The sequence below is a fragment of the Camelina sativa genome, chromosome 19 (genome assembly GCF_000633955.1).
Source record: "Camelina sativa cultivar DH55 chromosome 19, Cs, whole genome shotgun sequence".
Taxonomy (NCBI): Eukaryota; Viridiplantae; Streptophyta; class Magnoliopsida; order Brassicales; family Brassicaceae; genus Camelina; species Camelina sativa.
This window is the reverse complement of record NC_025703.1, coordinates 1,973,793-2,000,464: the sequence shown is the minus strand read 5'-3', so window position 1 is coordinate 2,000,464 and position 26,672 is coordinate 1,973,793. Positions and strand designations below refer to the sequence as shown.

General features: G+C 37.9%; 8 protein-coding genes across 13 annotated transcripts in view; 7 read left to right on the top strand and 1 right to left on the bottom strand.

Moving 5' to 3' along the window:
* On the top strand, positions 434-3,203 carry LOC104764187 (microtubule-binding protein TANGLED). The gene is made up of 4 exons (XM_010487673.2): positions 434-1,063; positions 1,383-1,525; positions 1,611-1,669; positions 1,894-3,203. Exons 1-4 carry the CDS (start codon positions 974-976, stop codon positions 3,069-3,071), a joined length of 1,470 nt encoding a protein of 489 aa, XP_010485975.1. The 5' UTR covers positions 434-973; the 3' UTR covers positions 3,072-3,203.
* Positions 4,125-5,249, top strand: LOC104764186 (cyclin-P3-1-like). Its single transcript, XM_010487672.2, has 3 exons — positions 4,125-4,405; positions 4,497-4,742; positions 4,856-5,249. Exons 1-3 carry the CDS (start codon positions 4,233-4,235, stop codon positions 5,076-5,078), a joined length of 642 nt encoding a protein of 213 aa, XP_010485974.1. The 5' UTR covers positions 4,125-4,232; the 3' UTR covers positions 5,079-5,249.
* Positions 11,721-14,053, top strand: LOC104764183. Of its 2 annotated transcripts, none has more exons than XM_010487667.2 (2): positions 11,721-12,077; positions 12,482-14,053. In XM_010487667.2, the coding sequence occupies exon 2, from the start codon at positions 12,587-12,589 to the stop codon at positions 13,931-13,933; it is 1,347 nt and encodes a 448-aa protein (XP_010485969.1). In that variant the 5' UTR covers positions 11,721-12,077; positions 12,482-12,586; the 3' UTR covers positions 13,934-14,053. The 2 variants fall into 2 exon arrangements, with proteins under 2 accessions (XP_010485969.1, XP_010485968.1); XM_010487666.1 differs by lacking the exon at positions 11,721-12,077 and adding an exon at positions 12,120-12,287.
* LOC104764184 (mitochondrial Rho GTPase 3-like) lies at positions 13,918-17,424 on the bottom strand. Its single transcript, XM_019241478.1, has 12 exons — positions 17,213-17,424; positions 16,703-16,835; positions 16,420-16,569; positions 16,134-16,310; positions 15,790-16,047; positions 15,639-15,707; positions 15,498-15,553; positions 15,320-15,401; positions 15,016-15,227; positions 14,592-14,940; positions 14,331-14,514; positions 13,918-14,252 (listed from the first exon to the last, which is right to left on the bottom strand). Exons 1-12 carry the CDS (start codon positions 17,422-17,424, stop codon positions 14,185-14,187), a joined length of 1,950 nt encoding a protein of 649 aa, XP_019097023.1. The 3' UTR covers positions 13,918-14,184.
* On the top strand, positions 18,448-20,333 carry LOC104764182 (guanine deaminase-like). 2 transcript variants are annotated; one of them, XM_010487665.2, is made up of 6 exons: positions 18,540-18,573; positions 18,673-18,715; positions 19,238-19,274; positions 19,425-19,615; positions 19,739-19,843; positions 19,955-20,333. In XM_010487665.2, the coding sequence occupies exons 4-6, from the start codon at positions 19,559-19,561 to the stop codon at positions 20,129-20,131; spliced, it is 339 nt and encodes a 112-aa protein (XP_010485967.1). In that variant the 5' UTR covers positions 18,540-18,573; positions 18,673-18,715; positions 19,238-19,274; positions 19,425-19,558; the 3' UTR covers positions 20,132-20,333. The 2 variants fall into 2 exon arrangements, with proteins under 2 accessions (XP_010485965.1, XP_010485967.1); XM_010487663.2 differs by lacking the exon at positions 19,238-19,274 and having other exon boundaries at positions 18,448-18,573.
* Positions 20,471-22,434, top strand: LOC104764181 (peroxisomal adenine nucleotide carrier 1-like). Its single transcript, XM_010487662.2, has 5 exons — positions 20,471-20,728; positions 20,847-21,078; positions 21,288-21,434; positions 21,544-21,707; positions 21,855-22,434. Exons 1-5 carry the CDS (start codon positions 20,586-20,588, stop codon positions 22,135-22,137), a joined length of 969 nt encoding a protein of 322 aa, XP_010485964.1. The 5' UTR covers positions 20,471-20,585; the 3' UTR covers positions 22,138-22,434.
* On the top strand, positions 23,434-25,945 carry LOC104764180 (protein YIPF1 homolog). Of its 3 annotated transcripts, none has more exons than XM_010487661.2 (6): positions 23,434-23,623; positions 24,254-24,293; positions 24,631-24,711; positions 24,898-25,087; positions 25,179-25,446; positions 25,536-25,945. In XM_010487661.2, the coding sequence occupies exons 1-6, from the start codon at positions 23,564-23,566 to the stop codon at positions 25,740-25,742; spliced, it is 846 nt and encodes a 281-aa protein (XP_010485963.1). In that variant the 5' UTR covers positions 23,434-23,563; the 3' UTR covers positions 25,743-25,945. The 3 variants fall into 3 exon arrangements, with proteins under 3 accessions (XP_010485963.1, XP_019096930.1, XP_010485960.1); XM_019241385.1 differs by lacking the exon at positions 24,254-24,293 and adding an exon at positions 23,751-23,790 and having other exon boundaries at positions 23,435-23,623; XM_010487658.1 differs by lacking the exon at positions 23,434-23,623 and adding an exon at positions 24,022-24,126.
* LOC104764179 (filament-like plant protein 3) overlaps positions 26,427-26,672 on the top strand; it is a 3,622-nt gene continuing 3,376 nt past the window's right edge. For both annotated transcript variants that reach the window (XM_010487657.1, XM_010487656.1), the window contains exon 1: positions 26,427-26,599. The gene's annotated coding sequence lies outside the window, so the exon portion shown is untranslated. The remainder of the gene's footprint in view (positions 26,600-26,672) is intronic.

The window sequence follows — 26,672 nt, the reverse complement described above, 5'->3', positions numbered from 1 at the left end:
TTTATAATTTAAATCAATATTGCATAAAGTGGAACTCGAACTCTGGAAAAATTATCTAGGAGAACATGGTCACCGCCCCATCATATAGGGTGTCCGTGAAATCATGAGGCTCTAATGGGCTAAACCTTTTGTTTCATACGAATCTAGCCTTGTTTATTCCACTTTATAACTCTTTTACCTTGCTAAAGTTTGGTTGTATATAATTTGGATTTTGTTTTTTTTAGAAAAATAATACTAAATTCCCTTTATTTTTGGAGATTATAATCTTGTTTTTGATTAGTTAAACTAATCAAAAACAATTTAGCAAGAAGAATTGTTTACCAAGAAGAAATTGGCCAACCAAACCAAACCAAACCAAAAAAAATAGTCTATTGTAGTAGTGTAATAGACCGTTGGATTGGGACCAAACCAAACTAAACCAAATCAAATCAATGGAGCCTCAGTAATTGTTTTCCAAGAAGAATTGGCAAACCAAACCAAACCAAAAAAGAAAATAGCCGTTATTGTACTAGTGTAATAGACCGTTGGATTGGGACCAAAATAATATCAAATTTAAAAAAAAAAAAATAATAATGAATGACGAAAGATCCGTTACGAAAGTAAACCCCTTTATCCGCTCTCTTTCTCTCTCTCAGTTCCCGTGCCTCTCTGTTTGACTTTGCGTTCAGACATTCACCAAATAGACAGACAACCAAAACCCAAACCGAAGAGAGAGTTCGCGTTTATCTTATTGTCCGTAACCTAAAAAAAAGACATTCTAGAGAAATTGAGATCGAGAAAAGGAGATAGAGAGAGAGAAAGAGAGATCTGGGTTTCCTGAAGCTGTTGGATCTTATGGGTGGTTTTATAATTACAAAGGTTTGAGCTTTTTTTAAATCTTCGAAACCCAGTTTTTAGGGGCAAAGAGAGATTTTGTTTTTTTGGGGTTAATGTAGCTGAGAATTGCAAGAAAACTATATAGAAGAAGAAGAAGATGGTTGCAAGAACCCCACAAAAGCAGAGGAAAGTGACGATGGTGGTGCCATCTCTCAACTCAGATCTTCTCAAGGAAACTATCTGCAAGGTATTTTTTTCCAATTTAATACTACAAGATTAGCATAAAGTTTACAACTTTTAATTATTTTGTTATCTTTCCAGAATTTGCAAACGCTCCAGTTCTAAGGCTCCTTCCCACTATGTTTTAAGCTTTTAATTAGTAACTGAACCCACTGCAAATTAAAAACCTTTCGATCATCTGGCCCCAAGTTTTAAAAAGATCTTTCTTTTAATTATAGTATAACTTTATTTCATTTGATGTGTTCATGTTAATTAGAGTATGAATTATAGAATTTGGGATCTTAACATTAGCTGATTATGGTCAATTTTGGTATGAAATTGTGAAGGTTGACAAATGTATGGAAAGACTGCAAGAGCTACAATACACAATTGCTGGAGGTACCAAAGTTGTCTCTGGAGTGAACCTTAGCCCTCGAAGTACCAGAACTTATCTGAAGACTAGCCTTAGATGCAAGCAAGAAACTCTAAGGTAAAAAACAAATCAAAAGAAACAAAACCTCAATTATCCATATTCAGGTTTTCATTACTCTTACCTTGTTACATTGTTGTTGTAGGATCAAGAATGCTACTCATAAGAAATCTCCAGTAGGGAAGTTTCCAGCTTCCTCACCAGGTAATAGCTCTATCTCATCATTCTCACAACATCTACACACAAGCATTATGCATTTATAATAATGGATCACACACACCACAGGCTGTCAAATGATAATCGATTGTGTTTGGTAATGTTGTACAATTGTTATTAGGTTATTGGATTATAATCTCCTTCTTTCACCAAGTTAGTCATAGTTTCTACTGAATGTGCAATGTATAATTTATTTTGTGTAATATATACAGGAGACTGGAGGAAATTGTCACTCCCAGCAATGCTACTTGGTGAGACTGTAAATGAAATCTTACAAGCCTCACAGGTCACAAGAGACATTGTAGATGCCATAGCACCAAAGAAGAGTAGGGAGTCCAGGAGATTAACAATGTCACAAGAAGACGATGGCCCTAAAACACCCGAGACACAACGCAAATCCCGGGAACAGAACCCTGAAACTGTCAGTACCAACATCAAAGCGAGAAGGAAGAGAGAGAAGCAGAACAGACGATCAGAATCAGATTATCCTCCTTCTCTACAAAGGGCTCGCTCAAGAATTGTGTTCAGAACCATCTCTCCACAGAAAACAGCAGAGAAGGTTCAAGTCAAGGGAAATGGTGACAATAGCTTTCGTCATTTGGCTAACAGGGTTTCACCAAAGCACAAACCTTGGGTTAAAAAGGCGGTTCTTTTTCCAAACCCTCTGTTTATTTCCGGTACCGCTACACAACAGGCCAAGTTCAGTAGAACAATGTCTCCGGTCATAGCCAGAAATGAGATATCAAGCATCAAGAACAATAAAGAGACTCCTCACAAGTTCTTGATCAAATCTCCTCCCACATCAGCATCTAAGTTTCAGGTCAAGATCAAGAGCCCACCTAAGGTCTTGGTTTCTCCTACAAGAAATGGCGGTAACTTGGCTCGGAGGTCACCTAGAGGTTCCAGTTCTCCTACAAGAAACGTTACCATTGGAAAGAAGTCACCTACAGCGTCGATTTCTCCTGTTAGAAACTTGGGAAAGAGGTCTCCAAAGCTATCAACAGCTGCTAAGCTCAGAAGATCATTTACTCCTACGAGAAATGGCTGTAACTCGGCCCGTAAGTCGTCCATTTCTCCAAAAAGAGTCACGCTTCAAGCATTTCTTTCTCCGGCAAGAAATGGAAACTTTCATAAGAAGTCACCCAAAGCTTCGATTTCTCCTACTAGGGTGAACAAGTCGCAGAAGCTGTCAACGGCTGCAAAGTTCAGGAGGTCGTTTTCGCCATCGAGACTAGCGATGAGGCTGGTGTCTCCAATGAAGAGCAGGAAAAGTATGGCCAAGTGTGATGATCATCATGAGATGGTGAGTGGATTGAAACAGCGTCCGGTTTTGGTTCCTAAGAGATTCTCGATGGGGAGAATCGAGAATCTAGTAAGACTTACTTTGTAATTCAATCAGATATTCTTTGATTTCTGATGTGTTTAAATTTGTGTGATGTTGATAAGTTATTCTTTCAGATGTTTGAACGTCAAGAATTACGTATGGGGGAAAAAATAATTTATCAAGTGGTATTTGTTTCAAGTGTGGGTGTAGTTTTAGGTATCAATTAGAGGTATTTTACACAAAAACCACAAATTCATATGAATACCAAAAGCAATTGGGTTATAGTGGAGTCACACTTTTACAACCCATATAACCCAAAAATGAATTCAAATCAAAACAGACCTACAGATAACTTTTTTTTTCTTTAATATATGCAACAATCTCGGTCAGAAAATTTAACTTTAGAAAAATCTTTTTTTTTTCCATCATATTTTAGATATTGACCAAAAATGATAGTTCACTTGTTATGTGGCTCTCTCTCTCTCTCTCTCTCTCTCTCTCTCTCTCTCTCTCTCTCTCTCTAGTAGTAGTGGACCTTTTGGAATGGTCTACTTTCCAGGGAACTTTGTAGTGTTATCTTAAAGCCAACAGGCAATATCACCAATTTCATAAAACTCTAATAAAAGTTGGGCTACCAACTAGGTCCTCACTTCCATTTGCTTTTAAGTCCTCACTTCTCAATTTCTTGCCTTTTCATGACATAAAAGCATTTAAAGATGAAATTTGACTAATACTTTCATCTTTATTACATTATCTTTCACAGATTTTGATCATATGCATTTAACGTATGGGGGACATAGCCATAACATATCTCTGGATGATGTATTACTATTTAGGTCAAACTATTATACACAGAGGGATCCATTTTTTTTTTTTTTTCAGCAAGTAGGGATCCATATTTCACCTTGAAGTTGTTAAGGACCCAGACTTAGCTTGAGCACATATGGTTGATGGTTCTATGGACCAAACTGTGGTTAGCCGTCCAAAACAAAACAATCGATCGGCTCGGCCCCCATAATATCCCTACACACAATACTATACACTAGTTGAACAATATACTACACGTTACTTTATCTCAAAGAAAAGAATCTAAAGTGGCAAAACTTTAACAAAAGAGCTTCAACTTTACTTATTTCCTTCCTACCATTTACACTACTTTCGCTACCTCGAGCAAAAAAACAACCAGAGAGATGATCTAAGGCTCTCTCGATCTGGTTCCAACACAAAATGGAAACTTCTAAGAACTCCACAAACACATCACTATTCCAATGGTTAGGTCTTTTAGAAGATTCTGATCAGCCTTCTGATTCTACCCCTCCTCGAGTCATAACCCTTCTCGCTTCTATCCTTGAGAAGATGATCCAGAAGAACAAAAAACCACACCACACAAGACACAACAAGTTTAGTTTATTAACGTCTGAATTGAGATTTCTCTTGTATATATAGTTTCTAGAAGCTATACGTTCTTATCTTTGAATCTCATGGCAACAGAGATGACGAGATCACTATGTTCCACGGCTCAAAAGCACCATCGATGAGCATTTATCGTTACACAGAGAGAATCCATAGGTACGCTCAGTGTAGCCCTGCGTGCTTCGTCGCAGCTTTTGCCTACATGCTTAGGTATCTACAGAGACCAGAGGCTACAAGTACGCCTCGTCGTCGTCTTACAGCACTCAACGTTCATCGCCTCCTCATTACTAGTCTCTTGGTCGCAGCCAAATTCCTGGAACGCAAGTTAGTATATCTTCTTAACTCTTAAGTAGACCAAAACTCTCATACTCTAGATTATTGTAACCACTAACTAACCAGAGTTAATTTAGTATGTTTTTTTTTTATCTGGAGTTTAGGTGTTACAACAACGCGTATTATGCGAAAATCGGAGGAGTGAGCACGGAAGAGATGAATACTCTGGAGAGGACGTTCTTGTTCGACGTTGATTTCAGACTAAATATTACAACAGAGACTTTCGAGAAGCACTGTCTCATGCTGCAGAGAGAAACGGTGCCTTGTGATTCAAGAAAACTTAGAACAGTTCTTGGAGAGATAACTTGTGGCTGCCAAGCGATTTAATATAACAAACCACCGAAGAGGGAAAAAAAAATAAACATTGGTTAGATCGTCTTTTCTTCAGTTTGTTGTCAAACTAATGTGTTTTGTCATTGACTCATCACTCATGAACAATAACCTAAAAACAAGAACTAAAACCTAGTGAAGTTTGGAATCTAAACAATTCTTTTCTTATTGAGCAAGTGATATCTGGCACAACTTATTTAACAATCTCTTCCTTCAAATTTTGAGATTTATAACAGTGAATCTTTAAATCCATTCACAACCATAATGTGAGGATAATTGTTGCTTTTGGTCCCTCATCGCCTCACACCCGATTAAAGATTCACATATCTAAAACTTGAACATGACACATGATGACACAAGAGAATTTGATCACCGAGTTCCCGGCCTCTAACCCGTACGTCTCGGGTGGGAATTGTCTCCCACAACTTCCACTATATGAAGAGGTTACACACACCACTAACTTGTGATGTTCTTTGGTTTACAGATTTTGGTACACAAGAGGATACAAGAACAAGAACACAACAAAGAAGGAGAAAGCTTCTTGAAGAAGAACCCTTTTTTCTTCTCTTTCTCTAGAACTCTCTTTGATGTCTTGTCTCTCACCTACCTCCACTTTATTGATCGATGAAACACACTTATACATGTATGCATTGGGCCAAATCATTTCCAGAATCTTATTCTCCTTTCCTTAATGCCAATTTCGTCTGGCCCATTAAGGCCCATTTGTTTTGTGTTTGTCAAACCCAACAACAATCTCCACCTTTTGACAAAACAAAACACTCATCGACAACAAGAAATCTGAAACCAACCTCTCCTCTTCTTCTGTTCGTGAAGCCAAACTTCAGCGAACCTCCTCCGACAAACTCCGGCGAACTCCGCCTCCTTATCCGGTGAGCATCTCTTCTCCGGTGGCAACCAGTTTTTTTTTTTCTTTCACCGAGCCCTCTCGTTCTCGACATGGAGAAGATGTAGCTTCTTACTTCCCCATGGTATAGCGGAATTGGAGGCTAATTCCGGTCATCCCTGCATGTTTTCCGGCGAAGCCAAGCTTCAGTCTCCACCTGTTTCACGGCGGCTCCCAATTCCGGTGAATCAAGAGACATTATCTCCATATCTCAACTTTGGTTCGATGAACCATGTATCACCACCATTCTCGCTGGCAATCTCCTTCAGCTGCGATCACTACCGGTGGAGCTCTTCTCTTTCCTCTTTGGTGATTTAATTTGTAGAACCCGAGACATCAACTTTGTCTCTTATCCATGCCTCTTCTCCCGAGCTGTTCCGTTTTCACCCGCGAATCACGCCATCGCCGTCACCGTCCAGCTCAGGTACCCTCTAATCTCTCTCTTGTCTCTTCCTGACACTTAGTGATTAGGATCTTCTGAGAATTGCCATTTTGAATCCATTTTAGGTGATGAGCTCCACCTGGAACCAATTACTCTCCATCATGGCTCCACAACCTTTTCCAGGTAACTCCTTCACAGCCCTGTCTCTTCCGATTTCCAAAAGACTCATGAAACTCTAACTTCAGTTTCATGTCTACTCTCACAGCAGCTCTAGTGTTGAACATCCCATGTTCTTCTTTCTCCTTGATGACTTCAAGTAATCTCCTAACCATGAATCATCTTCCTCTCTAGCTGCTGGAGTTTTCCCCCTTTGAGCCACCAAAATCCTTACTTGGATTTTCTGAATTTTCATCTCAGAAACTCCACTTGGAATCAGTCTCCAACTCTCGACAACTGATTCTCCAGTCTCCACAAGTAACCAAACTCCTCTTATTATCGGTCACCTTTTCTTGGCTCATACTTTCAAATTCAAGAACTAACAATGAAGAACTAAATTGTTGTTCCTTGAATCTTAACCAACAGCTCCACCTGGAATCTAAGTCTCTTCACAGTAATACCAGATGCCTACAGGTAACTCCCTTAACCCTCCTAATCTCCTTTTATCGACATAGTTTTAATTTTAATTTCCCAAAGCTGACTTGTTTCTCTGTTCTTCTTCCTGTCAGCGTATAATGTCGATTGGGGTTACCTGGAGCTGTATCTTCCTTCAGACGACATTGAGGAGATCATAGCAGGCTTGTTTCCCTTCCTCACACTTCTGCATTTTCCTTCCTTTGCAGCAACTCCGACGATCTGTTTCGTCCTTTTTGCTGTTCCAATGACTCCAGGTAAACAATTGTACCTTGAATCATTTTCTTTTGTCTCTGGATTTTTTTAATTCTGTAAGACACCATGAAACCTTAACTTGGTTTTTTCTTTCTTCAAAACAGCTCCACCTACAATCAGAGTCTACACCTTGCGACTTCTGATTACTCACAGGTACCTTTTCTTTTCTCCATTCCCTTGGATTTCTTGGAACCGTGACTTGCTGTGGAACCTTGTTTTGATTTCCTTTATGTCACATGTGCCCTGATCTTAGATTCAACCCCTTAGTAAACCACTTGCCAGAAACTTGAATCATACTTGCCTCAGCCCTTAAGACAATCCATGATTCCAACACCTTTCTGTTTAAACTCTTATGCCTTGGACGTTTCTTTGTACCGCTGTTAAGCCTAACAGAACCCGCCATCAAGCTACCATCTTGCTAGATAGACTTTCGACACAAACCTTGATCCAAACATCTTGTTTAAACAGAACCTTGCTGACAAGTAAACTTCCTGTTGAATCAACTGCAGAAATAACTCTTAAGTCACTCATGCTTCATTTCCTTGAAACAGTCTTTGACTTACTCTTCATCTGTTTGAGCACCTTTGATTTGAGCATCACTTTGTACCGCTGTTGTTATCAACAGAACACGCCGCCTAACTCCACCTAGCTAGGAAGACTTTCGACACAAATTTCTTTGCTCATCCTTTGCTCAAACTATTCTGCATCAGTGCACACTCACAAATTCAAAACCATTGCTGCCTCCTTTGAACTTGTCTTACACTCATCACCAGCTTACAGCCTTTGCCACACTTCCTTGCTGTAACCACCACATTTAGCAAAACTGAGATTGAGCTTACTGCCTTTGTTTCAACAACCATAGCCTGAATCCATCTTGTACCGCCATCATCATCACTGATGGAACCCGCCTCCAAACTGATCCCATTTGGAAGACTTTTGATACAACCTTCATTCAGCTCTTGTGCTTAAATATCCTCTTTTACTAGCAGGTTTCTCCACTAGGAAACTCAATATCAATCTCTTATCAATTTGCTAAACCATAACACCAAAGACTTCCCTTTTACAGCAACTTCCTGTCACACCACACTTGTGACAACCCTTTTACCGCTGTAAAACACCATTCTACACAATACTTTTCCTTAGTATTTGGGAATCCACTAACACATCAATGCCTGCTTCACAACCAGCCCTCAATTCTCTTCTTGTGATGCCAAAGGAAAACAAGTATAACCTTTCCTTCTGTCAATGCAGCCATGCATTGACCTCCATTAAACCTGAGACTAAAACTCTTCACCCAACACCTCTCAAACCTTACTGAATTCTTTCAGAGTTATCGACCTGCTTTGCCTCAAGCAGTTTCTAGCCTCATACTCATCTGCTCTGATTTTTTTCCTTGAATCTTCAACATCCTTCTTGAACACCAAACTTACTGACTTTCAACAACCAGACAAGCAAGATACAATCTGATTCACAGCAAAAAATCTTGACTTCTCCATTGTTAAACTCAGTCTATCTCCTTGTGTTCTTCCAAGCTAAGATTCCTTCAACTTAAGCAGCCTTGAGTATCCTGAAACTTCAGTAAAGAACATCACAAATACCTTGTGATGGCAGCGCCGACTTGAGCCTTTTGGATGATTATTCGATTCCTCTTTCCACAGCCTTGAGTTAGTCACCTTAACCCATGCTTTCTTAAACTTGAATCGAACTTACTGCAGAGAAACTCCACCTTAAACCAACTCACCGTTGATTTAGTCTTCACAGATCAAGAACGCCTTCAAGATCTTGTGTCTTCTGCACTAGTCTCCAACTTTTTTTTTTTTTTTTTATGCTGGCATACTTGGACCTGAACCATAACCATAACTCTCCCTTGATGCAACTCTCTTGTGTCGTGTCATTAGAGGATCTTTCTGATCTCCTAACCTGAGATCTCTGCTACAGACTCAACCTTCACCTGAGAATCTGTTATCCTCCACACAAGATGACTTCAACCTTTAACTGTCATCTTCTTCCTCCTCCTTTAGATCTTATGAATCAGAGAGCCTGTGCTCTGATACCACTTGTGAGGATAATTGTTGCTTTTGGTCCCTCATCGCCTCACACCCGATTAAAGATTCACATATCTAAAACTTGAACATGACACATGATGACACAAGAGAATTTGATCACCGAGTTCCCGGCCTCTAACCCGTACGTCTCGGGTGGGAATTGTCTCCCACAACTTCCACTATATGAAGAGGTTACACACACCACTAACTTGTGATGTTCTTTGGTTTACAGATTTTGGTACACAAGAGGATACAAGAACAAGAACACAACAAATAAGGAGAAAGCTTCTTGAAGAAGAACCCTCTTTTCTTCTGTTTCTCTAGAACTCTCCTTGATGTCTTGTCTCTCACCTACCTCCACTTTATTGATCGATGAAACACACTTATACATGTATGCATATGGGCCAAATCATTTCCAGAATCTTATTCTCCTTTCCTTAATGCCAATTTCGTCTGGCCCATTAAGGCCCATTTGTTTTGTGTTTGTCAAACCCAACAACACATAACAACGACGGATTAAATATGACTTCGTCGTTCGTTGAGACATTTTCGGCCCTCGACAAATCCGGTCCAAAAGAATTAGTCCACTAAATGTCTGGCCCAAACCTAATCCAGATATCATTGATTGAACAAATAAGAACAATGAAGAAACAAAAAAGTTTGACAAACCAACTAGCCAGCTAGGTAGGCTTTAGCACTAATCAAGACCTCCAAGCCTCCGATCTAATCTAATTCACGGAGTCAGAATTATTACCTAAACACTAAACTATTACTAACGTAACCGTCTACCGATTTCGTACAATTTGCTAACCCCTATATAGTTAGAAGAACTTAAATATATAGTACAGCATGAATACATACCAAACATTTATGCGGACTAAAACTTCCCCGAAAATATTTGTTCTAAAGTGGTTTCGGCGGTATTGCGATTATGATTGACATTTGACAGATTCGATACGAGTAGGATACGCGTATGAAAACGGTGTATATAATTATACCGACATAATTATATATATTGAAAAAGAATATTTTTTAACCAATACATTTTTCTTAACCCAAACAAAACCACACTTTCCGTTATTTTTGACTGTACATAAATATATCTTGTTATCAACCACCTTAACATTGGGTCCCCAATCTCACACAACTTGTTTATTATATCCTATGGGATACATATTGAGTTTGTTGAAATTGCGTTTGAGTTTCCTAGTCGGTTCCATGTTGCGCAAAGCATTAATGAAAAAGTGTGATACTCATTTCTGCCAACCATTCAAAGTTTTATAATACTTGCATGGTATTTCAACTCTTATTTTATTTTAGCTGCACGTGATATTTAGCTTCTTTGGTGGCTAAGTATGAATCTAAATACCATATAGAAGTTAATGCAATACAAAATTCCGAAAACAGTCTTTTTTTTTACTTTCGACAACCTAATAATTGCTAATGCCTTGTCTCGTTGACTTATGAATGAATCAAGACGCAAAAATGTACTTTCAAGTTTCAATGGCATTAGTTTTGAGATGGGGGAAAAAATGAGCAAAGAAAAAGGGAGGCAACAATGGCAAAGTGGCTAGAAAACGATGTCGTATCGTGATAAACGATAATTAGCTACTGCATGTGTCCATGTGCTCTTTGAATTGATTAAAAGAAATCGTAAAAAAAAATGGAATCGTTGGACACCCATAAGATCAGAAGCTTCTTATATGTTGTCAGTCAACTCATCGATCCATCGGTGATTTGATGTACTGAAAAACTTATTTGTATTTTATTTTTTACTTCTTTTTTTTTGGGTCCAAATTTGATTGTGTAGTTGTGAATAGTTTAGACTTAAATGTTACGGTAGTTGACCAATACCATTATACCATCGTGGTTTGTAAGATGACAAAATTAGCATCGTGTGAATACAAAAGAACGGAAAATAACGTCAGATAAATCTGAAATCAACTAACGTATGAAACTTTTGGATTTTTTAAAAACTTGAAAATATAAATGATAAAAAAGGTTATCTACTTATATTTTATACTCCATTATAAACAGTTGGTTAGATTACGAAGTTGACAAAGAAACGAACAATAGCGACTTGTTCGAGGCCATTATCAACATTTAAAGAATTTATATACCACTCTTTTTTTTTTCCAACAACAAACAAATTTAGGGACAAGATATTATATTATTATTTTGTTCCTTTTGTTCATTTTTTTTGGTCAAATTATTTTGTTGCTTTAAAGGTTAAAAATTCACCCATAATGATGCATCGGTTTTAACTTTTAGGACGTTGTAAACTCATAATTAGACTGAACGCGTGAACTTAAAAAAGTATAGATTTCACCAAACCCTTACCACAATATATTAAAATACTATATGCAATCTTTTATTATATTCACAAGATTTCTCTTAAAATATTTCCCTTTTTTTTTGGCACTTCTCTCCGTGATTCTGTTCAAGAAGCTTCTTCCGCTCCCATTTTTTCCCTCAATATTTATTATTTCTTTTAATTAAAATTTTCGTCTTCTCGAAACCTAAATTTGTGCATATACTTGTCAGTGATTTACGTTTCGCTTTTAATAATTACAACTATAGTTATTGATTCTCTCGTCGCGTCGCTTTGCTTTGCTTTAAAGCGTTCTCCATAAAAGAAAAATCCGTGACTAGAGCAAATATTATTAATCGTCAGTTTACATTTAGTTCTATTCTGGTTTAATTGTGTTTTTAAATTTGTCTCTTCTTCAAATTAGTGTGAGAGATTAGGGAAACCAAAATCATCTGACATTAATAAAAAGGTAAAGCCATATTTGTCTCTTCTTTCTTTCTCTGGCTTCTTTCTTTTTCTTTTAAGTTTTTGGTTCCTTCTAAAATTGTAAGGCTTTTTATGTGCGTTTTGAGTTTTTTTTTTCACCTGCAAACCAGAAAAAGATGCGATTTTTGATTATATCCTGATCGATAAAGAGAGATTCGAATTTCTCTGTTCTTCGTCAAGTGTTCCTTTTTATGTATGTTACATATCTCTCTCTCTTCTGAAATCGATTTGCATGTCAAAGTTTCATAATTTAACTTATCCCCCCCCCTCCCTGAAGATTTGCAATAAAGTTTCAAACTTTTGCCTTCTGGGATTTTAGGGTTCTTATCTCTGCAATTGCATGCATGTTCTGATTTACTCTAATTACTTCGATTCGATTGGATGCAGGTTTCTGATATTTTCGACTCGACCCCAGATTCTGTTTTCTTCTGGAAATTTTGGATTTTTTTTGAATCTGAAGGGATTAGTTACAGTTTGGTCTCTCTTTAGGGGATGAATTCTCCGCTGAGTTGCAAGAATCTGAGACTTTTTTCAGACTCTGTTGCTTGCAAATGTCTTGTTCTTGTTGGTATTGCTCTGTTCTACAGAGCTCTGTTACTCTCTTACTCTCCCAGAAACGCTCTCAACGGTAGCTTATTGATTCGAGCTCGTCACATGTCAGATTCCTCCTCCTCTTCCTCAACCGATGGAATCCGAACTGATAAGTTTCTCGAGGTTCCTCAGATCGTCTGGGGACTAAACAATCAGAAGATAGCTTTCGCTCGAGCTTGCTTGACGGCGAGATTGATGAACAGGACGCTTCTTATGCCTAGTCTAAGTGCTTCCTTGTTCTACAAGGAAGTCGATAAGCTGCGCCCGATTCCTTTTGATAAAGTGTTTCAGTTTGAAAGATTCAACTCTCTCTGCTCAGGGTTTGTGCGGATTTCTCAGTTCTCTGATGTTAGAAACAGAGCACATGTGTTTGATCTAGAGAAAGGTAGTGGAAGAAGATGGACGGTTGAAAGAGACTTGGAACAGCTGAATCATTCCGCACGTAACGAGTCCATCGATGGGTTTGAAGTGATCCGTGTCATAGGGAAGAACCCGTTCTTGTGGCATGATCATTGGCCTGTAGAAGACTATGCTAAGGTCTTTGAGTGTATGGTTGTGGTTGATGAAATCTCAAGAGAAGCAGATAAAGTTGTGATGAAAATCCGAGAAGCAGGTGAGGCAGAAAGAGCCAAACTCGAATCCAAAACCGAAATCTCCGGTCCAATACCTTTTGTTGCGGTTCACATGAGGATAGAGATAGATTGGATGATACATTGTAAGAAGCTAGAGCAACGTAAAAAGGTCTCAGAGATTTGTAGTAGTAAAAGAGAGATTATGGAGAGAGTAGGGAACATTTCCGGTTTAAAGACTCCAACAGTTCTTTACCTTGCAGTAGCAGATACTCTCTTGGAAGCAAAAGATGAAGATTCATCGGTGTTGAAGGGTTGGAGAGACGGATTAGTACCGTTTGAGAAGAAGAAGCTTGGGGTTAAAGAGGAGATTTATGGAAAGTACTCATATTTGATTCAATCGGCTATAGACTATGAGGTGTGTTTGAGAGCAGATGTTTTTGTTGGTAATAGTTTTTCGACTTTCTCTAGTCTCATTGTTCTTGAGAGGACACAGAAGGCGAGAAGATTAGGGTTTATGAGTTCTTGTAAAGACGGTGAAAACGAGTGGAGATCGTATGCATATAATCTGGCTGGTGAATCAAAGGGAGTTCCAAGGAGGTGGATGACGAATATGACTCATTCGAGCTTGCAAGCTATTAGCTATGGCTCTAATGCTGTTTCTTGTTCAAGTGGGTGAAATTGGCATATTGGATTTAGTTTTTTCGGGCATTGTTTTATACAATTCGTTTATTTGTGGGGGTAAATAGCTGTGTAAATTTTACAGGAAAAAGAACAATACCTAAATCTTCTTTCTTCATTTTGTTTTTCAACTGTTCTGAATTACTGATAACAATGATTAGGAGAAAGAAGAAAAAAAGTAATTTATTGCTTATTGAACAAGGCATCTACAATGGAATCTGCAGGTCAGGATCTTTCTTCAGCTAAGAGTTAACTCTGCTTTCTTGCGGCGTAGAGACAGAATGTAGCTATCCCGGCGATTAAAGCCGCTGTGCCGACTGTTAAAACATTTGGGAATTATGATGAGATACAGAAGCATTTGACCAAACATTTTGGAATCCAAGAACTGAACATACTTGAAACCGCCAGTAGAGATTTTTTGACGATTAGCTTGCGACTCTTTTTCTTCTTTGACTCAATCTCTGGAATATTCAAATGGGGATGTTCTGCCGCCGTTAAGATCTTGCGAAATAAGTTATCGAAGTCTCCCAGTTTAGAGCTGATTGGTATTGGAGCATCAAGCCCTATATCTTGTGTAACCTGCAAAGATCAGTATATGACATATTGATCAACTTCTATATTTAAATCTGTATGAAAACCAAGAAGACACATATTACTCTAGTTGTTTCTTGAATCGCCATTGGGAATGAATCAAGATCAGTTTTTGCTGCAACCATTAAGCAGGGAAACACGTAACCGGAATCTTTGGCAGTGGTTGCAGCCTCAGCAAGCAAATCAATGGTTCTGTTCCACGAGGACTCATCAGAAGAATCATAGATGAAGATTGCTACATCACAACCAGCCAATGGTTCATTTGATAACATGGATCCATCTTCTTGAATTCGAATTTCCTTCAGCACCAGAGTTTTATCTGTACTTGCAATCCTTACAGATTCTTTGACTATATTTACAGCATAACGTTCATCAGTTGATCCATTGTTGTTGTTGCTGTCATCATCGTATGACCTAAGATTCATATGATCAGACTCCAAAGCTCTATAAGTTTGATTTCTTGAACTGAGTTAAGAAAAATGTACTGACCTTCCAATAAATTGATTGAGCAATGCAGATTTCCCAGCATTCTTGGGGCCAAAGACAAAACACTGAACAACTTTTCTTTCGGATTTCTTCTCCTTGCGGTCTAGAACTCTCTTCCTAGTTACGCGAACCGCTGAAGATAGATCATATGGGAATCTAATGTACATCAAATATTCTAGAGTCCTAGCTGGATCAATTAGTGTCATCAATGACCACTGCAAAGATAGGAAAGATTTAGGGGAAAATGTAAAAGTTTAAAGTGGGTTCCTCTTAAAATCATCCATTAAAAAGACTTTGTTTTGATTACCAGTGAGAGGAAAACTTCAAAAGATACTCCTCCACCCTTAGTTTCCTCTGAGGCCTCCTTATAAGGAGCTTCATTCCAAGGACTGTCATATATGATGAAAAAAATGGATTGACACAGAAGCAAATGAATGAACATTATAATCACACCTCGCATGCTTTTGAAATGTGAAAAATGTTACCTTTCAGGTGCAGTTTCAAAGAGATATCCCATCTCATGAGGTTCCAATTTATTGTCCTAAGAAATTAATTAACATCAGATTTAGAGAATCCACAACTATATAATGAAACCTAAGACATATATTAGAAAAAGAAGAACTTACAGAGTCATGATCGAAAAATTCATAGACTTCCCATAAGAATTCAATAGCTACATTTGTTAGCTCCACACTCTACACAATGAGAAAAAAGTGTTGCCTGATCAGACACAGCAACAAATAAATGAGTTTATATTTCTGCAGATTTTTTTTTTACCTGATCAGCCTGGCGTTTGATTGACGAGTAAGGAATCAAATCATCTGCAAGTCTTAGATCGTTATTATACCCGAATTTCCTAAGTATAGTCCATACTGTTTGGATTCTTGCTTCTTCGATAAACCGTGTGTTTAGAAACAAGAAACCATACAGTGTGAGTTCTTCTTCTTCGTCAACTCCTTGTGGACACTTGACTTGCATTTCTTTTTTCATTTGTTTAATTTCAGAAGGCACCAATGGTACATCGAAGCATTTCACCTGTTTTTTTTTAAATTTAAATGTTTGATAAAAGCACTCAAGAAGAACATTGTGGCAACGTAAGGGAGGGAATAAGAAGAAGAAACCTGAAGCTTGTTTAACTCGGCGTCACTGAGAGTACCATCCTTGTTGTGGTCAGAAAGTATAAAGATACGTTTTAAGGCAGCGATACAGCGCGGCTTCAATGAGTTGGTTTCTTGATTAAACACAGGTCCTACTGGGTGTATAACCGCTTTTTGTGCATAGTATAGAACTTTTTTAGCCTACAGATAGAAGCTAAAAGTGATTAATCACAAAGATCCAACTTTTAGCTATGGGAATGTTCTTGAAATGCCTGACTAAAGGTAAGATGTCAAGCACAAGCAAAGGGACCTCATTTAGCCTCTGAGCAGACCATTGGATAGATGTTTCGACCTCTCGATATTGTTGCATCATAGGTGACGTTATTTGTTCAATGCTGATTTGATCACAAGCCCCATTGATGTCGACAGTATAACCTGCCACTATGATGGGAACTCTTACCTGTTCAATAAAAGAGTAACATGACATAAAATTCAGAAAGATTGAAAAACTTCAGGTGAATGAGCATAAGCTAGCTCTACAGTTTTCCACTCACAAAGTGATTAATGGAAGCGAAGAAAGAACACAAATTAACCTCTAGTTGTCGAAACAGAGGAAGCCAGTGATCACTCAAACGGTCAAGAGTCTCCGGTCTATCGAATGCAAAAGTCAAAACAATTGCATCTGCTTGCTTAACTTCCTTAACTACTTTTCCCTTATCTTCCAGTCTGCAGATTTTATCAACGAGACATCAGTACTCAATAGTAATACATTTCCGTTTCTTACCAAGAGCCTGTGGTTAAGTGGTTTGTTCGACCGGGTTGAGGACTCGCGTATGTGTAAGGCCAAGGGCCAAGGCCCAAGGAACGAGTATAACCATCTACGAATATATTTTGGACCATTATATACCTTCAATAGAAATATACCCAGCTTTCTATAAGCCTCAGGGATTAGACCGGATTTCGACTGGGATTAACCCCGGTTAATCAAAAAAAAAATAGTAAACCATAAGTTCAGTCTCCTCTGTCTTTAACCTTATCAAAAATAATATGCATACCCTTTTTTTGATGTCAATGGATAGAAGAATTAGGAGAACACATTTTACCTTGAAGAAGTGTCGATAACAGTAGCGGGTATACGGTCAGGGAAGAATTCAGAAGGTAAATTGGTGTAAGGTAACAGAAAAGCAATGTTTGGATTGAAAGTATTTCTTGCTGCAGCCATAATCAAGCTTGATTTTCCAGTGCCCTTTTCACCAACCACAACAATTCTCATCGGTTTCGGCGAGCCACGAGAATCTCTTACACTATTCCACATTATCTGGTTTTCTAAACGACATCAAATACTATCAGAATGAACAAATACTGATCATGTAAGACATTTAAAAGATATGAAACAGAGAAGGAGACTAAATAAATGGCCTGTGTCACATTACTAAGGCATAATCTTGAGAATATAGACTAAAGAATCAAGATACAGGTAAGTTGAAAAGCAGAAGACTTTTTATACAGCACACAAGATGAAACTACTGAAACTGAGGCAAAAACAGAGAAAAGAGAAACCAAATGATCATAGAGATGATCAGAGTCTTACGTAGTCTCAGAAACAGTATAACTTGAAGTGATCAAAAGATGTATAAAGCCAAGGGATGTTAACAAAGGTGGTGAAGGATGAGAAAATACAAAAGAAGAAAAAAAAAAAAGCTTCTTCTTTATCATTTGATGATCTTTATTATATACTACTTGATAAGCTCTGAGTGAACCAATTTAAGTAAGTTGGCCATGTGTCTACTAATTAGTGAATATTAACGGTGAAATTAGCGTTTGTGGAAGAGGATCGGACGGACGAGATTGATGATCTTGACGTGGATACAACTGGTTTCTCTTGGTATTCTTCTGTTTTTTACCCTTTTCAGGTTCAAAGCTTTTAATTACATGCATTTATTTTTGTGAATATCTTTATCTTGAATTTAACAAATTATATCCTTTATTTGCTAATTTATTTAATTAATACAAACAAACAAAAAAAGTTTCAATCTGGGAATCAAATCTGGAGAACACAATAACACCGTACATAGTAGATAGGTTGTTAGATTTGAATTTGTGAAATAGTATATGTATGTAACAAAATCAAAAGTATTTAAAAAAAAAGGGTCTAATTAGAATCTTAGTATGAATTTACAATTGTGACGTGATACATAACAACAATATGAAAATGGGCGGGATATGCAGTCTAATAGAGAATAACGCCAAAAATTGGGATGATGCTTCTAGATGAGAAAGAGTTTTCTGAGGGATGGCAACGAAGCGTAAAAGCCCATTGGGCCAAAATAGCTAAGTTTGATGGCCCACTTCGTTTCCGCTGACAATGAGAGCGGACGAGGGGACGATCGGAAAAGAGCATTACAAGATGATGTCCGGCGAAAACACGATCACCGACAGCCAGAAAGACTCTGCTTCTGTACCGGTAAGTAAGCTCATCAGATTTCTCGATTAACTTGCATATGAGTGCACAATGATTCTTTTGATCTGATCTAGTTTTTGTTTTGCTTTGTGGCGGTCGCAGTCTGTTCCAGTTCCAGGCCATGATGCCACAGTCGAGTTCGCTGGTAACAATCAATGTTTCATTCTTTTTTTTTGGTTGGTTAGTGTTAATTGATAGTTACCAAGTAGGAAAGAGAGATGTTTTTGATTCAGAACGAGTCTGTTGATTAAGCTAAGACGACAGATTAAAAAAAATCTAGTCTTTTGTTTGAAATTTGGGTTTCCGTATTAAGAATGTTTGGTAATTTGGAAAGAAGGATCAAGAAGAGCACCATAGTTTTTATTTATCCACCACCACATGTTTGTGTTGGGAATTTTTAGGGGATAATGACTTTAATTAGACACAAGCTCTTTTGAATTTTGTTGTGTTGGGAATTTTTAGGGGATAATGACTTTAATTAGACACAAGCTCTTTTGAGTTTTGTTGTCTTCTTCACCGGTGATTGATTGCTCTGTGATTGACTAGACTATGTAGCTTTGTGAAACCAAAAGATGGAACCATGTACGTGGCTTCTTCATCTGCTGGTCACCAAGAAGTTTTGATACAGACAAATACTTACTTTTCCTAATGTAATCGCAATGAACAGAAGCACATAGTTTTCGGCATTATGGCATTGGCCTAAAGTAAGTTTATACCTCTAAATACATATATATATTCACATATCAATTCATGAAGTTTGTTGGGTAACATAATCATAGTTATCATTCACTGATCATTGTTTATGTTTATAAAATCTTCACATAATTTCTCTCCTTTTTTGTCAATTTGATCAGCTGCAAATGATAGGGACCACAAGTTGTTAGCCCAAGCTGTTGAAGAAGCATATATCGGAGTCGAGTGTGGCCATGGCCGCCCGTTTGGAGCGGTTATTGTTCATAAGGATGAAATCGTTGTGAGCTGCCACAATATGGTTTTGATAAACAAAGACCCTACTGCACATGCTGAAATGATAGCCATTAGAGAGGTAGTGATATTCAAGATACAAAACAGGATTGGTTTCATCTTTTCAGTCACATTTTTGTGGAATGTTGCACATTTTGCAAAAACCTCTTTCAAGCTTATATGATTTTTGTTGGCAAACACGCAGGCATGCAAGAAACTGAACCAAATTAAGCTATCGGAATGCGAGATTTACGCATCCTGCGAGCCTTGTCCAATGTGTTTTGGAGCCATCCATCTCTCAAGACTAAAGGTAATAAGAAGAACTATATAACAAAGTGAAATATGAAAACTTATTAGTGCCAAACTTGTTTCCTTTTTAGTTTCCTCTTTCTGAAACTTCGTCTTGATCGGTTGTGAACAGAGGTTGGTGTATGGGGCAAAAGCAGAAGCAGCTGTAGCCATTGGATTCAATAGCATCATAGCCGATGGTGTGAGAGGCATTGGGAGCTACCATAAGTCTAACCTGGAGATTATAAAACTCGATGCGAGTATCGCCGAGCAAGTGTTCCTGAATACAAAGGGGAAGTTCAGTTTATAGTAAGCTCTTTTTCTTCTTCTTGTCATCTCTAGAAGAAGAAGAAAAGCAGAAATGTATTTGCAAAATCCTTATTTTCATTTTTTCCCCTTAAAACTAACTGAAAGATTCAATCGCGGTATCTATTTGTGTGTGTTTGCTTTGGTCCATTTAGAATGTAATGTATCAAACTATCAATATACATTCTCCTTGATTCAGATTTCAATGAGTTGAAACATAATCATGTTACTAATAAGAAAAGGTGATGTCTCTACCATAGTATAGTAACATGTGTACAATTGTAGTAAGTGGGGAAGCATCACATCCAAATATAACGGACGACGTTAACGCCGTTAACACTCTCACGTCTGTTTAAACTCCCGAGGCGAGGCATAATCATATATGATCGCTTACGCTATTTACCTACCCAATTCTGAAACTCTCTCTATCTTGTTCGTCGCTGTACCAGATCGGAGAGATGGGTGTCGATTTGGAATCTGTGTCGGAAGCAACCTCCGGAGCCATTGGGTCGCTTCTGAGCACAACGATCTTGTATCCACTTGATACATGCAAATCAAAGTTTCAAGCCGAGGTTCGAGCTCGAGGTCAGCAAAAATACAGGTTTTGATTTTCTTTCCCCTCGAATTTGTTTGCTTCACTCCTCTTGATTTGGATGCATCGGTTTGTGTATGTGGTAATGGGTTTTGTTTTTTTTTGGGTGGGTGATGATATTTTGCAGATATCTTTCAGATGTTATGTGGGAGGCAATATCTAAAGGACAAGTCTTTTCGCTGTATCAAGGCCTTGGTACCAAGAATTTTCAGTCTTTCATTTCTCAGTTCATCTACTTTTATAGCTATAGCTATTTCAAGAGGGTTCATAGTGAAAGGACTGGTTCTAAATCAATTGGAACCAAGGCTAACTTGCTCATTGCTGCTGCTGCTGGGGCTTGTACTTCTCTCTTAATTCAGGTACGTTTTACTTTGATGAATCCTGAGATTTAGGCTTACGTTACATATGTTCATACAGTTCCTCTTTTATTTTTGGTAAAAGATGAAAAATTTGAAATCTTTGGTGTTGAAAATGAGAAATCAAGGTCTTGTTTACTATACTATTATGTGGTGTTATCGTCTTGATGCAGTATCAGTGGATGCCTTTGAGTCTTATCTTCTTTTTTTAGCCTCTAGATACAGCTTCATCAAGGATGCAGACGAGTGAGTTTGGGGAATCTAAAGGGTTGTGGAAGACCTTAACAGAGGGTACTTGGGGAGACGCATTTGATGGCCTAGGAATCTCTCTTTTATTGACTTCTAATCCTGCAATTCAGGTAAGTTTCTCGTTTTAAAGCCATGAACTACCGACTCGGGTGGCTCACTTGCTGCAATTTTGTTACCTAGAAATCATGACTGACTGAAACAGCTGACTACTATTTGCAGTATACAGTGTTCGATCAGCTGAAACAGCACCTTCTTAAGCAGAAGAACGCAAAAGCCGAGAATGGTTCTACTTCTTCTCCGGTAGTGCTCTCTGCCTTTATGGCATTTGTGTTAGGTGCGGTCTCCAAAAGTGTTGCCACCGTGCTCACATATCCAGCAATCAGGTAATAATGCCTTTTGGACATAAATTACTCGTATTGAATTATTATGTGGATATAGATTCAACTATCTGTCCTTGATAAACTTCTCAAGTCACATAATTTTTCGGACTCTGGCTGATCAAGACATAATATTGGGCTGAATTTTTGCAGGTGCAAGGTGATGATTCAAGCTGCGGATAACTCTAAGGAAAGCGAAACTAAGAAGCCCATAAGAAGAACAAGGAAAACAATTTCAGGGGTTGTCTATGATATATGGAGAAAAGAAGGGATGTTAGGGTTCTTTAAGGGCTTGCAGGCTCAGATCTTGAAGACTGTCTTGAGCTCCGCATTGCTATTGATGATCAAAGAGAAAATCACTGCAACGACATGGATTCTCATTCTAGCTATCCGTAGAAGTATGTTTCTCACTAAAGGTAAGTTGAAAAGTCCTTGAGACTCTGCAAAATTTTGCCACCAACCACCAAAGCTTCTAGGCAAAGGAAGGACAGGCTTGCAAGTGTGTATGATTCGCACTGGGAAAGATCTCGATTTTATCACCTATCAGTACATGAAAATATTCTAATACAAACATTCTTTTTCTGGGATGAATAAATGAAGCAAAGAATTGGAATAGTGAAGACTTGTAGTCTTTGCTTCTTTGTATTTAGATGATTGAATGATCCACATGAGACATAAAAATATTGGTTGTAGCCGGATTGTGTACTGAGAGCTTTGATTAGTTTAATGATCATTGTGAGATGTACCTAGAGATGTTAATATGGGCTATATGCCCGCGGGCCTAAACGGGTCCAGTATAAAAATTTAAGCCCGTTACCCATTTATTTACACTATAAAATTAAACAAGGCTTCAAAGGCTTCAATGGGTTGACCCGTTTAAACCCGCGGGTGTAACGGGCTTAATCGAAATTAAACGGGTAGACCGTTAAAAAAATTATAACTTTGTTTTATCAAAACGCTGTCGTTTTATGATTAGGGTTTTCAAAACAAATCTTCTCCAAATCTCGTTGCCTCTGAACTTCAACGCCTCTCTAAACTCACCAACTCTCTCCCGAGCCTCGCTGCTTCAGCCTCCGTTTTGACTCTTAAAGTTTGGCACATAGCCATCGTAGGGATACAATGATGAGTAAGATGATGCGTAAAATGATTAGTAATTAAGCAGCTGTGTGAAGGTGAGTTGGTGATGCTGGTGGCTGGAGAAGAAAAAAGGAGGTGGTCGACGGTGTAAAGCAAGCTCCGGCCAATCACTAGGTTTTATAGTTTACCCTTTTTTAATCTAATTAATTATTAACAAAATTCAATTTTATTAATTAATTAAAGATAAATGTAAATACCAAATAATCGTGAATTTGACTAAAAACTGATTACACAGAATCAATAAGATTGGTAAGAATTTTGTCTTTTTAACAAAAGAAGGTAAGAGATATTAGAAACAGTTATTAGTATTAAAATAAAAAATAGTTTAAACGGGCATTACAGGGGTGTGTAAATTTCACGGATTTAAACGGATTCGGGTTCAAACGGGTTCGGGTTTTAATGGGTATAAAAAAGTTTCTGCTAAATGGGCCGGGTTTAAACGGGCCGGGTCCGCCCATATTAACATCACTAGATGTACCCCTAAGTTCGTTAGCTAGCGTTGACAGTTGAACTAAATAATATATCATCATATATTTTATCTTTTAAAAGGAAAAAATATATATAAACATCTAGTTGGACGATGCTTCTAAATGAAAAAGAAGGTTTTCACCTCTGGTTCCCGTCAAATCTCTAATTAGACCGGACTAGTACTGTATTAGTTTTTGTCATTCAAAAGCCAATTTCATTAGAAAGCTAAGAGACGAACGGAGAAGATCGGAGCAAAGATGATGTCCGGCGGGAACTACACGACTATCGACAGCCAGAAAGTCTCTGGATCTGTACCTGTAAGTTCTCTCATCCATTAATGTTTTCTCGATCTTCGATAAGTATATCTACGTGTGTTTGTGTTCGTCCCTACACTGATTCTTCGGATCTGATCTTGTTTCCACCTTTTGTTTGGGTCAATCGTAGTCTGTTCCAGATCCAGGCCATACCACCGTCAAATTCGCAGGTAAAATTCTCTTATTTTCTTAATTCTTCAGTTTTCTGAGGTGAATTTGATTATAGAACCGATTAGAACGATTTGATTTTTGGAATTAGAGGTTTTTTGTTCTCTCTCGGACGTAAGAGTATGTTGATGTTAGAGCTAAGGTTACTGCAAATTTGTTAGGTAGTACTATGGATTTTGAAAAGATTAAGGGTTTAGCTAATAGAAGATACGAGAATCTTGNTCATAGCCAATTTCGTATAGAAAGCTAAGAGACGAACGGAGAAGATCGGAGCAAAGATGATGTCCGGCGGGAACTACACGACTATCGACAGCCAGAAAGTCTCTGGATCTGTACCTGTAAGTTCTCTCATCCATTAATGTTTTCTCGATCTTCGATAAGTATATCTACGTGTGTTTGTGTTCGTCCCTACACTGATTCTTCGGATCTGATCTTGTTTCCACCTTTTGTTTGGGTCAATCGTAGTCTGTTCCAGATCCAGGCCATACCACCGTCAAATTCGCAGGTAAAATTCTCTTATTTTCTTAATTCTTCAGTTTTCTGAGGTGAATTTGATTATAGAACCGATTAGAACGATTTGATTTTTGGAATTAGAGGTTTTTTGTTCTCTCTCGGACGTAAGAGTATGTTGATGTTAGAGCTAAGGTTACTGCAAATTTGTTAGGTAGTACTATGGATTTTGAAAAGATTAAGGGTTTAGCTAATAGAAGATACGAGAATCTTGTTTATGGAGAAAGAGGAAGACTTTTAGTTGCAATTGTAGCTTGACCTTTTAAAAGTGTTGGTTTGACAATGGTTGTGCTCATGTTAAGTTGTGATTGAGAGATGCATTGTTTTTGCAGAATCAAATCTACAAACTTTTCCTCCATCTGCTACTCAGGGCAAGATCTCTGGTGGTAGTAATCCCCCTCGAGATGCTGATGGTAAGAGATTCGAATCTGGAGTTATTTATTCTGTATATGTTTATACTTTTCGAATTGGAGTTGGTTGAGGAATTTAGAATGTGGAAACGTGTTCATCGACTGCTTTATGTTGATTGCTTCGTAGCCAGTCTCTTTGTAATTTGGTATATCTTATGGATTATAGTATAAAAATTTGAACCTTTGCAGATTCATTTTCTGGGCATGGCAATGGTAGTACAGATGAACCCCAGTCTGGTGGCTGGCTCCATCAATTCACAGTTGGTGCTTACAAGCCGTTCTTTGATGTCGACACTTCGGATGTCGTAGAGAGGCTCAAAGAATCTCTCTTCCCATTCCGTGGAACATTTACAGAGAAGACAGCTGATAAGCCTGACTTGTAAGTCTTTTCTAATCTTTTTTCAACTTAGTCTTATAGAGGGGATTTTGTATTTGGTCTTCAAAGTGCTTGATATTGTTTGTATTCGCAGGTATGGTCCATTCTGGATATGCACCACTTTGATATTCGTTGCAGCGTCTATCGGGACATTTGTCACATACATAGCACACAAATGGAAGAAACAAGAATGGAACTACGATATTAATCTGGTGACTTGGTCTGCAGGAGTGTTCTACGGATATGTCACGATTGTTCCTCTAGCACTATACGTCGTCCTCAAATACTTCTCTGCACCATCAGGCCTAGTCCAACTCTTCTGTCTCTATGGATATTCCCTATTTGTCTTTATCCCAGCATTGGTACCAAATCTCTCCTTGAAAAATCTGTGATCCATATCGAAACATCTGAATTTGACAAGTCTTTCTGACACCTGTTTCCAACTCTGCAGTGCCTCTCGGTCGTGCCGGTGGAGATTTTCAGATGGGTGATCGCGGGTGTAGCTGGGTTCATGTCTGCAACATTTGTAGCTTTGAACCTCAAAGCGCATATCAATTCCGCTGGAGAGAGATCGATCTTGCTAATCGCCAGCATCTTTCTTTTGCAGCTTGCGCTTGCAGTTGTGCTGAAGCTCTATATCTTCAATGTCAAAGTATGATTCATAAAGAGAAGAAAAAAAAAGAAGTAAAAGGTAATGTTTTCTGATATCAATCTGTAGATGCTATTATAATATAACGTTTCACCTCAAGATTTGTCCAATTTTGTACCGTTTTGGAAACTGTTCCATTTCATTTTACGCTCCATTGATTTTACATGTAGAAGAGATAGTGTAATAATAAAATCGATTTGTAGTTACTCTTATGTCTCTAAACTTTATCATAACAAATCGAAAAGAGAAAGAATGTGAAAACCTCTCTAAACACCTTGTTGACACATGGAAAAGAGAAAGGAAAAAATAGAAAGGACCCAGAATCTTGAAGTTGATAGGGTCACTTGCAAGATTTGTACGGATACGGCTGTCTTTCACTAAATGATATCTTCGTCTCTGACAAATTCCTGTAAATATTCTTCCACATTACGTCAATAACGTATTTTCGAAACATCTTCGATTTTTTTTTTCTCTTCTTTTTTAATTAATAAACTTTGTAAAATCTTTGTTGTATTTCAGTGTTTGGCTGTAATAGTAATGTCGAATTTTCTCAACAGATAATTCTAAACTAAAAAAAAAAAATTTTAAAAAAAAGAAGAAAAATGTGGAACTACTACTAGTACTAGTAGGCCTTTTTTATTCCAATTTTTCCTTTTAACACATTATATCTATCATGTGGGTCTCAATCATCGAGACTACCACTTTTTTAATTTTCATTTTTTTTTTCTTTCTCTCTTTTAATTTTTTTTTTTTTTTTAAATTAATCAATCTGTTCTTTTCTGAACATGGCCGTTGAATTTCGTAGCCAGATTCACACAAATCTTCTTGCTTCAATTATTTCATCTGCTCTTGGCGTGAGATTTGAGGTATGTGTTGTATTGTGTTAGGTTAGGTGCTGCTCTGTTACGTAATTGTTCATCTTTTACATCTCAAGCAATC